The sequence below is a fragment of the Salvia splendens genome, unplaced genomic scaffold, assembly GCF_004379255.2.
Source record: "Salvia splendens isolate huo1 unplaced genomic scaffold, SspV2 ctg808, whole genome shotgun sequence".
NCBI classification, from domain to species: domain Eukaryota; kingdom Viridiplantae; phylum Streptophyta; class Magnoliopsida; order Lamiales; family Lamiaceae; genus Salvia; species Salvia splendens.
This window is the reverse complement of record NW_024599485.1, coordinates 1-11,556: the sequence shown is the minus strand read 5'-3', so window position 1 is coordinate 11,556 and position 11,556 is coordinate 1. Positions and strand designations below refer to the sequence as shown.

The 11,556-nt window shown below is 35.0% G+C and overlaps 1 protein-coding gene across 3 annotated transcripts; it reads right to left on the bottom strand.

Moving 5' to 3' along the window:
• Positions 1-3,580: 3,580 nt before the first annotated feature.
• On the bottom strand, positions 3,581-6,797 carry LOC121791427 (probably inactive leucine-rich repeat receptor-like protein kinase At5g48380). Of its 3 annotated transcripts, none has more exons than XM_042189382.1 (3): positions 6,543-6,797; positions 5,095-5,994; positions 3,581-4,777 (listed from the first exon to the last, which is right to left on the bottom strand). In XM_042189382.1, exons 2-3 carry the CDS (start codon positions 5,920-5,922, stop codon positions 3,755-3,757), a joined length of 1,851 nt encoding a protein of 616 aa, XP_042045316.1. In that variant the 5' UTR covers positions 5,923-5,994; positions 6,543-6,797; the 3' UTR covers positions 3,581-3,754. The 3 variants fall into 3 exon arrangements, with proteins under 3 accessions (XP_042045316.1, XP_042045317.1, XP_042045319.1); XM_042189383.1 differs by having other exon boundaries at positions 5,095-5,905; XM_042189385.1 differs by having other exon boundaries at positions 5,095-5,814.
• Positions 6,798-11,556: the final 4,759 nt, after the last annotated feature.

The window sequence follows — 11,556 nt, the reverse complement described above, 5'->3', positions numbered from 1 at the left end:
TTAAGATATTTAAGCCCATTTCATTCAGTAAGCTTGAGAATTGTTTTCTTCTAGTCAGATTAAATAAAGTAATATGCAATTATAGTACTATAACAAAAATAAGTGGACTTTCATAGTGTATTTTGAACAAGTAATCAATTTGGACACATGTCCTTATGATTTATAATTATTGTTATATATTATCAAGAGTAGTGCTAACTCATCTACGGACGGAATTCTATGAATAAAAATGTCATTTTAGTTCATAGAATTCCATCACTGGATGAGTTATCAACCCTACCAAACATGCACTTTTTGTATAACTAGAGATCAGATTTTAACTACTCGATTAAAAATAAAAAGGATGAGATTGAATTTTAAAATTTTAGTTCATTTTAGAAAATTTGGATTTTAAAAACGCAGAGATCATTTTTGGATAACACAAATATCATTTTTCAACAGTTTTAGTTCATTTAGAAAATTAAAATTTTTAAAAAAAACGGAGGTCATTTTAAGATCGTTTTAGTTCGGACACACTTATGATTTATTTAAAATGAATTAAAACGATCTTAAAATAATCTCTGTGTTATATATGGAATGAACCAAACGTCCTTAAAATGACCTCCATGTTTTCAAAATCAGTCCCATCTTATCCTTCTATTTTTTGATCTAGTGGTCTCTAGTTATACATTAAGATATGATTATGCATTGATCATTATCCTATATTATTAATATAACATATAAATAGCAGGTAGTATATATACCAGCATTAAGGATAGCATGTATATAAATTTAACACTCCTATAAAATTATGTGATGCTACGACATGGATATAAGCAGAAGTAGCCTGAATAGGTAAGTTTAGTGATACTGAAAAAACAGAATTTTATATATAGTAATATCAATAAAGGAAAAAACAAAGTTAGAAACATGGGACAGTAGTTGTAACTATTATTGGTACCATACCTAGTTATATTTCAATCAAATCAAATCCAAACTCAAAATATATACATTGATGGACATAAAACGAGCTCACAAGTCACAACCTAATCCACAATAAAAAAAATTTACAAGGGATAACATGAGTGAAAATTTAAACTATGCATACAAAAAAGAACACATTATTTGGTTAGATCTAGACATTATTTGTAAACGAGCACGAGAAAAAGGCCTCTAGTTCAGGAGGAGCGAAAAACTTAATATGTCGTTGTGTTGAAGAGCACCCTCCTTTCAACCTTCTCTTCTTCGGAGCAGGAGGACAGATAAGGGTTTTCGGAATCTTGAATTTTTTACCTTTGGGCGTCGAACAAGCTGCATTATCTTTGGCCTTGAAATCCCCTTCATGAACTCCCATGATTCTCTCGACTCAATTTTTGTGACTTTAGTGAAAAAAAATTAGGAGGGTGATATCCAAATAAATAGTTGAAAATTTTCAAAAAGGAAAACCCTAATACTACTTTTTGTTAATATATGTGTTTGCTAATGTAGGCACTGTGACCGGCTCAAAAATGCAACAAACACATAAGGTTAAACTACTTATTAAAATTTATTGAAGAGTTGGAGGTGCTAATGTCACTTGCTAGCAAAAATACAACTATTAACAACTACTACCACTGAATTAATGTTTCTTTTGTTAAAGGTTTTACAAATTAAGAGAATATACTATCCTCTCTCGACGAAGAAAGATGTACAAAGCTCTTGTTTATAGTAAAGTCGACTTATTTTAATTAGATATCATATCTTAGTTTAGGTAGCCGAGATTTAATCAATGTGGAAATACTACTAATTGAGTTGAATTTGATGAAAATTTGCACAATTATTTTACGTTGATTTTGGTGGAAGTTCAAAATAAAAAATACTACTACTAGCTTATCTGTAATAAGTATTAATCTCAAGCTTATCTTCAAAAAAATTATCTATTCACTTAAAATTATAGTTCCATCAACTGAGGAATGGAACATGTCTCGAGAATTCTATCAAATTTAAGGCCATTTGATAGTAGAATTTAAGTGGGTAGACTGTTTTATGTATAACATATGGCCAAAATTATTTTATTGATAAGTTACACTTGGAAGGTCGTGTAGTGTAGAAGCATGTTATATTCTCCATACCTATTTTTATTTTCTATTTTTATATCTAAATTTAGGCATAATATTCGTACTATTATTAATCATAAGATACGTAATGAAAATGTCATTACGTGGTTCCTATTACTATTACATTCAACTAAAATGTAGCAATAATGGATTTTATAAATGTAGTGAACATTGATGTAATGACTGGATATCTATAATGACTTCTTTAATAAAGTGTCACAAATTAATTGTAAGAACAATTCATTTTTCTATGGGATATTGGCATCTAATATCATGAAACTTTCAAAAAGTTAGATTTTTTCCCACGAACTTTAAAATTGACAAATAATATCACGAACTTTACCTCGGGTTTGTTTTTTCCAACGAATGAAAAAATTCATGTTATTTTAATAGATTGAAGAACAATTTTGGAGGGTGTGCTTTAATAAAAACTATCTTCAAAGATTGAAAAACTTGAAGCTCTCAAAATTGTTGTTGAGAAATTACGAAAAAAAAATCCGTGTCATAATATTATTTGTGGGAATTTTTTCATTCATGGGAAAAAAACAAACTCAGGGTAAAGTTAGTGATATTATTTGTCAATTTTAAAGTTCGTGGGAAAAACCTAACTTTTTAAAAGTTTCATGATATTAGATGTCAATATCCTTTTTTCTATTAGTGACTAGTGAGTCCTATCTTGCCTTTTTCGTCCGCCCCCCATTAAGAAATCTATTTCACTCTTACCAAATGGTAAGTAGGCCTCATATTCCACCAACTTATTCCACTGATATTTTACTATAAAATTAATATATAAATGGTCGGGACCCATCTTACACTAACTTATAATTCTATCCACTTTTGTTTATAATGTTTAAAACATGTGTCGAAACTAAATATGACTCTTATTAGGGGACGGATGGAGGATGGAGTAAAAGCTAGCAAGGGGAGTGGAATTCTATTTAAGAAACGGGAATTCATGCATCAATCTTGTGATTAGATTGTGAGAGTTGAAAGAGTGTTCTTCATTTTTCAATTTACATTTGTCGTTTATCTTTGATGAGATAATAGAAGAGTACATCTTGTTTTCCCGTGGACGTAGCTGTTACCTAACCATGTAAAGATCTTGTGTCCTTTACATTCTTGTTTCTGCTTCTTTCCTTTCTTTTGCTGTACCTTCATGAACTTTGAGATTGCATCAATTTTCTCATATGTTATTATTTCGACAAATAATAAAATTGACGACGAAATATTAAAGTTGCAACTGTTCAACATTAGCCTTTTCATTATTTTTTTCAACTTAATTTGATTTTGAAACTTAACTTTCAGGCCCTGAATATTACTACTAGTTTATAGCAAATTCTCAATATCAAGAATCTATGCATATTTAAAGTTGTCCTCTTTAAGAATTAAGACAAGAAAAAAATTATAATTAATCTGGAGCAGTTAAACTTTTAATAGCATTCTTGTTATAGCATCATTTTTTATTCAAACCAATAAAACAGAATTGAGTTAGCTATGAATGATCAATGAGGAATCATGATTCATTAACGTGAGTTTGTGATGACAATTTCAAATGAACGACAAACAATCAAGAAACTGAAGATATTACTATATACACAATTCATTCACAAGTAGTTCTGCATAAAAAAAAAACCACAAATGTGGATTATTGATTTCTCCAATCAATCTATAAGTCTTTTTTATACCTTTTTCTGCACATCATCTCGAGCAACGATGAGCTCCACTAGCTGATCAGCATCCCCGGCATCGGTCGGCACCAAAATGTCATCCTCCGTCGTGAAATCATACCGCTGCCCAACGGCTCGGAGGAGCTGGTACACTTCAAACATGGTAGGCCTCTCTTTCGGGTTCGTCGGAAGCACGCAGCTGCACGCGATTTTCAGAAACTGGAAAAGCTCGTTGTCGAAACCTTTTCCGGCCAAGGATTCATCGATGGCGTAGTGAAGCCTAGATGAGGCGGATAGTTCCGAGGTCCAGTCGACCAGGCTGCCCCTGAAGCTCTCCGGGGCTCTGCCCACGTGCGTCGCTTTTTCGCCCGTCACCAACTCCAGCAGCACGACTCCAAAGCTGTAGACGTCCCCCTTGGGGGTGGCCATCAGCGTTCTTGCATATTCAGGAGCAACGTACCCCAAATCTCCGAATTCGCCATTCACAAACGTGCTCAGGTGTGTGTCGATGGGATTCATGAGCCTAGGTAGCCCGAAATCAGATATCCTTGGCTCGTAGTCTGCATCGAGCAAGATGCACTGCGAGCTGACGTTCCGGTGGATGATGCGCGGATTGCACGAGTGGTGGAGGTACGCAAATCCCTTTGCGGCCTTTATCCCTATCTTGAGACGAAGTGGCCAGTCCATGACTCTGGCGCCTTCGTTCACGGGATGTAGCATGTCGTGAAGGGAGCCGTTCGGGATGTGCTTATAAACCAAGAGGCGCTCGTTCTTCGTAAGGCAAAAGCCAAGCAGGGGAACCAAGTTCCGGTGCTTGATGTTTCCTAGCGTCGCCATCTCTGCTGCGAACTCGTTCTCCGAGTGTTGAGTGTCCTGCAGCCTCTTCACCATAAGCGAGGTCCCGTCTTCCAGAACTGCCTTGTACACCGTCCCGGTTCGTCCCGACCAAATAATATTCTCATTGCTGAAGTCATTTGTGGCCTTCATCAGATCATTCAAATTCATCTTCGAAACAGATTTCTCAAACATTGATAGCTGAAAACAGAAACAATCACAAGTTAAGGGGTTAATTGCTTCTTATAAAATCATGTGCTTTGCTCATTGTTTGATTTTTACATTGAATAATGCTAGTTTTTCTTAAATTGCTAACTTGCTAACTCATTAACGCAGTGTATTAAAAATGTCGAACACGCACATTAATTTAATGTTTGGGTTGACATTTGAAATATACTGAGTTAGCAACTTAAGAAAGTTTGCAAACGATCTGACCTCTGCCTGAACTTTCTAGTTTGATGAGTTTAGAAGCAATTAACAAGTGTGTAGTTTTGAGATAGCAAGCACAGTGTACTTGCCTTGATGCGTTTCGCGCCCTTGATGCTCGTGGCCCATTTGTTGCCGAGAGGATCGTCTTCCTTCTTCCTGCGCGACATCCTACGCATATACAAGAACAAACCAATGGCGCAACCGAGAGCTGCAACAGTCACGCCACCAACTGCTCCTCCAACAATCGCAGAAGCATGAGATTTAACCGAACCGCCACTACAACGAGACAATGGCTTCCCACACAGACCTGCATTTCCATCATAGCTCTCAGCAGGAAAACTGGCATTCACAAATTGCGGAATAGGACCAGTCAACTGGTTTTTCGCAACACTAAATGTCTTGATCCGGTCAAGCAGACCAATCCGTGGTGGAATCTGGCCCGTCAACTGGTTGTTTTCGAGCTTAAGCACGTTCAAAAAGCTGCAGTTTGAGATATCGACAGGTATTTCTCCGGAAAACTGGTTGGAGGAGAGGTCAAGTATAGTTATGAAGCGGATTATACTAGAGATGTTGTGCGGGATGTTGCCACGGATGCTGTTGCTAGAAAGGTCGAGGCCAGTCATGGAAGTGCAACCTGCAATGCCTAGTGGGAATTCGCCCTTGAGGCCCATGTCCGACAGCCGGATATTCAACACCTTGTTATCATCCTCGTGCCAGCACTCAATCCCGGTGAACTTGCAGATTGACCTCTGGGAACTGTTGTCGAAAATCCACGATGCTAGGTAGTTGTTAGGGTCTTCCAACGAGCTCTGTATCGATTTCAGGCACTCGATATCAGAGGGAGTGGCGTGACGAGGGACGAGCAACCAAACAACGATAGTAACGAGAGCAGAGGCTGCCCTAAAACCAGACACCATACTCGTCGATTACAACGTCGAAAGACCAAAGAACATTACTCAACTCAAGATTGTTGGTACATACTTAACTTCCTGAAACATCAAAAGGTCGAAAAATAGTCTCGTTTTGTCATTTTGAGATGTCGACAGAAATAGTCTGATTTTTAAAAAATGGAAAGTTTCTCTCTCACACTTTCTCCACTTTTTCTCTCTCTCGTACTTTACCTACTTTTTCTACATATCTCTCTTACTTTACCCGCATTTTCTCCTTTTGTCTCTACTTTACCAATTTCACAATAAAACTCGTGTATAATAAAACACTTTCTTTTTAATCAAAAGATCAAACACTAAACACAGACAAAGAAACTACCCTTGACAAATTTCAAGCATAAATATGAAAAAACAAATTACAGAAACAAGTAGAAACTTCAAAACTCCACTATTCATGGAATCAAAGCGATCACATAACAAATATCTACCTAAATCATCTACGTCAACAAACGAAATGGGAAAAACCCAAAATCTAATGTAAAGAAAAGGAATTTACCCAATCCTAATCTTCAAGACAAAGGTGAAAATATGTTTACAATATGAACCAAAAGCTATCCAAGAAAGCAATAAGCAAGAGATGGAATTGTTACCTTTAGGAAGAGTGAAAGTTGGAACTTCTGTTCCAAATGAAGACTTCGAGAGTATAATGGGACGACTATTAATCTTCCACCATTTCTTTTATTCACTTTTTCCTTTCTTTTCTTTGTTAGCCTTTTTTTTGCTGATTAAATGGGTTTTGCTTTTTGGCAATTTCGAGTGAAGACTGTAACTCTCAAATAGAGAGCTGAAGACTGGACTCAAAAGAGATGAACAAGTGTGACTACAAGGAAAAAAAATGGGGAGACTAAAACGATCACAAAGAGTCAAAGACTCAAATTTCTATACTAGTCTTTTTTTCATTCCGTCGGAAGAGGAAAATTTAGTACTTTCTCACTCTTTAATACACCACCTCATAAAAAATAGTCTTATTTTGATATTATAAAATATCCAAAAAAAATAGTCATATTTCTAAAAATGAAAATTTTTTCTTTCATATTTTATCCACTTTTTCTCTTCTTTTTCATACTTTACCCAATTTTGTCTGTATCTTTCTTACTTTACCTATTCTTTTCTTACACTCTCTCTTACTATATCAATTTCTCATTAAAATTTGTGTCGTCCACAGATAGGATTATGTTTTATGGATGAAGGGAGTAAGATTAATTCTCATTTCTCCGTCATTCACAAATAAAATTACTAGTAGTATTTTTTATGGACGAATGTACTATGTTTTTTTATCAATAAAAATGATTTATACTCCCTCCATCACTAGTTATTGAGACACTTACTGTTTGTACTCGTTTTAGAAAAATGACACTAATAAATAGTTAAAATGAAGATACAATAATATAAGAGAAAGACTATTCTTTATATTATTGGAATAAATTATATTAATGTGATAATATTACTATTTCTTAATAGATTGAAAAAAATATGTACAGCATTTTTTAACAAATAAGAATGGAAAAGAAAAGATAAATTGGAAAAGACAAAAAATTGTTATCACTCTTTGTTTCAATAATAATTTTAGCAACAAGAGTCGTCTCTACTCTCCAATAGAGTTGGAACAAGTCACACGACACTATCCCTTTGTGTGAGAGGAAATTTTGTAATTATTCCATATTCCAAATTTGAATTCAAAATATGAGTGACATTTTTGCAGTCAATGACAATACATCATGTGCATTACATGGACCGTTTAAATAGTGAAACCGAGTCAAATAAAACAATAATTTTGTAATGGAATTTCAGAAGAAATGGGTATCCAATTTCGTTTTTGATAATACTAGGTCAACAACTTTATTGTTTATCATACACGAGTACAAACATATGAATCAAAAAAGCCTGCTCTATTATTTGCTTTACTGTAAAGTTTATGAATTAAAGCAGAAAACGAAATTCCCTCGTTCAGCCATGTGTACATTATTGCATCATAGACTCAATTGGATTTTCTACTTTGCCAAAATTCTTGAAATGGACTCAGTTTGGAAATCAATGGTCCGAAATAGACCATTTTTTATCTCACTAGGAAGTCACACATTTTAAGGGTCACTTTTTTTGTTGTTTCACATTAGGGAGTCATGTATTTTATTCATAATTTAGACACCCTCGGTCCCATTTATGATGTCAATCTTCCCTTTTTAGATTATCACGCTTAAGATATCCATTTTTTATATTTGTAAACATATTTTTCTCTTCTTCTTTTTTATTAGAATATTCAATCACATTTTTCACACTACTCTATCACACTCAACTACTCCACTTAAAATCTCGATTCATTCAAGATGTGGCCATCTTGAATTAATTTGTTTAATTTTTAGGATTTGGAATATAGTGTATTTTGAATTGATCAAATTTTGAGAGTTCTGATTTGGATGACTCGGACATGAGTTATTTGTTAGGAATATCAAAAGCACAGAAGAATTGAGCGATGAAGCAGCCGAAGATCCATCTGATGGTGATATATTGAATGTGCCCCTTGACTTGAGTATGTCATAGTAGCTAGCATGTGGAGAGCGGAGAGATCTGAATTATGTGCCTTCTTTACTACCTTACTTCCATACTCTTAGTTTCCGATTTACTATAAAGAGTTCGATTTAGGTATTAGGAGTCCTCATTTTCTCCATTCCACTTTTACTATAATGGTCACTCACTCCACTAACTATTCCACTATTCTATCATAAAACTAATATACAAAAATGCGTCTCACATTCCACTATCTTTTCTCACCGCTTACCTTTATACTCCCTCCGTCCCACAAAGATTGCCCATTTTTCCATTTCCGTCTGTCCTATAAAATTTGTCTCATTTCACTTTTTACCATTTTTGGTAGTGGACCCTATATTCCACTAATTCATTTATACTCACATTTTATTATAAAACTAATATATAAAGTAGGACTCACATTCATTAACTTTTTCAACTCACTTTTCATTACATTTCTTAAAACCCGTGTCCGAGCAAAGTGAGACAATCTTTATAGGACGGAGGGAGTACTATTTTTAAAACACGTGCCGAACTCAAATGTGACTCTTAATGGCACACAGAGTGAGTACGAAAGAAACTTTGATATTACTGGAATGATAACAACCTACACAAATTGGATTAGGGAAGTAAATGGAAAAAATGGAAAGTGGCATGCAAATATCTCGATGGTATGCCAGGGCATGAGACTGGGTCATTTTAATTTGGAGGCTCCGAGAAACACTGAGGCAGCACCACAATAGACAGGTTATTAGGCAATAGGTTGATACACACACTTGTGTAGGCAATTGCGTTGATAGAGTTTAGTATACTATAAAAAACATCTTCCCAATGCTTGTATATGTAAAACTCTTTAATCCACTTTACCAATTTATGAGAAGGAATATTTTGTTACAATATTTTTTGCTTATGCATTTTCGAGATGTTTGATTTACATTTAAATACATGAGAATTAAACTAGTTTAAGTCTTCTGCATAGTAAAATGGTTATGAACGGGATTCACAGTAGGTAACACTGTTGGTTCTTCGCAGAAGAAAAATTGAATTTCACAGCCTGGACAGGTTTTGGCTACCTATTGTGAAAGATTGTGACATCTATTTGAAAATTCCTTACCTAAGGAAATGAACGACGCCAGTGTGGTATAGCACTGAACGGATCTAATAGTGAGATAAGTCTTTTTGGCAATTTACTTAAAGACGATGTCCCGATGATTATCGTTTCTTAATAATTGTTGATATAACATTGAGCATACAATATTGATTAACTACTACTTTGACTTATCAAATGGTCAAGGCCGTTCGTTACTTGAGAATCCTGATAGACTGGATAGTGATTATTAATATCTAAAAGTGGTGCTAGTATTGTTATTACAATGAATCATGTGTTGGGAGAGTCTAGTATCTAGTTTGATAATAAGAGAAAATAGAAAGATGGAAACAAATAGAAATGATAAAATTTGTCGTTGAGGTTGAAAAGGACAAAATAAATAGAAATGATAAAATTTGTCGTTGAGGTTGAAAAGGACAAAATAAGAAAGAAATTATCCAAAAAAATTAAAATCTTAATTTAGATACCTCTAGTGCAATATATATTCATGAAGTGCCGCAAATACGCATCTTGCATTCACTAGATACCAAATTTGCGATTCAAGATTTATTAAAATTTATTAGCATACTACTAGATCAAATAGTACAGCAACATTTTTCAACATTGTTTGTAATCCATTTTAGTACTAAATCCATACTATGAATTAGTAGTAAAAAATAAAAGTACCACAAGTAACATATTACTCCTCCGTCCCATAAAAATATGTGCATTTTCTATTTCTATTAGTCCCACAAAAATATGTGCATTCCATTCTTAGAAAGTTATATCAATTTAATAATGCAGGTCTCACTATCCATTAACACTACTTTAACTACCCCTTCCCCTCATATCTCTTACTTTACCATACCATTCCCCCTCTTTCTTACTTTGATAATTTTTTCTTAATTTCTGTGTCATATCATTGCTCATATTTTTATGAGAATGAGGGAGTAATATTTTTCATTATATCATATTATGGCGCGGATGGTACGTTGCACACTAATTTTCATAGGTTTGGTGATAGTGGGCTTTTCCTAAATACATGGATAGTTGTATATGTTGTTTGGTTCACAAAAAAAAGTAAAGCGTATTGTTTGGTTGAATGGGAGAAACCCTGAAAATAATTTTAAAAAGGACTAAATTAACCTTGCTTTGGCTTATAATTGACAATCGGCTCATCACTTTTAAAATGAGCAAAAATATGGCGATAAACACCATTAGAGTGTCCACTATGGTATAGCCGCGGCTATAGCCCCCGTCGGGGCGATCTCGGGGCAGTTATAGTGGAGGTGACGTCCGCCCCGGAGCGGACGAGGAGTGTGGGCGCGGGTGGGCGGCGGACGGGCATGCGGCGACTCCGGGGCGGACGTGGCGGATAGGCTGGGCTCCTATAGTGGAGTGGTGCCAGGCGCGGCGATAGGCAGCGAATTTTTTTTTAATTCACCTATAAATACACATTATTCCATTCATTATTTTCACACCATTCCAACTCGATTAATTTGTGAACACCTTTGTGATTTGCACTAGATTAAATTTTCGTTGTATAATTTTTCCTGTAATTTTAATTTCTTCACGTATAGTCGTTTTCTTCTAATTATGTATAGTCCGATAAATTTATTCATAAATGCTTGAAACATTAAAATAAAAAAATTTTGAGGCTATTGGTGTCCACCACAGTGGCGGAAATAAAAATTTGGGGCTGTGGACGAAAAAACTGGGGATATGGACAAAAACTGGGGCGGAGCTATTTGGGTGACCCCCTTACACCTTCCTGCCACATCAGTTTTGGCCGATTACCGCCCTTAAATAGGGTTTAAGGTCATTGTTGTACTTGACCTGTCCACGGTTCATGAACCGGCGGTTTTGGTTCGGAACCATCGGTTCCGGTCAGGGGCGGACGCATAAATAAACATTAGTAAGGACTATATTTTCAAAATATAGTTTGAAAATGTTTTTCTAGGTAATTTATGTGATTAATAAGGCTTTAATATAAA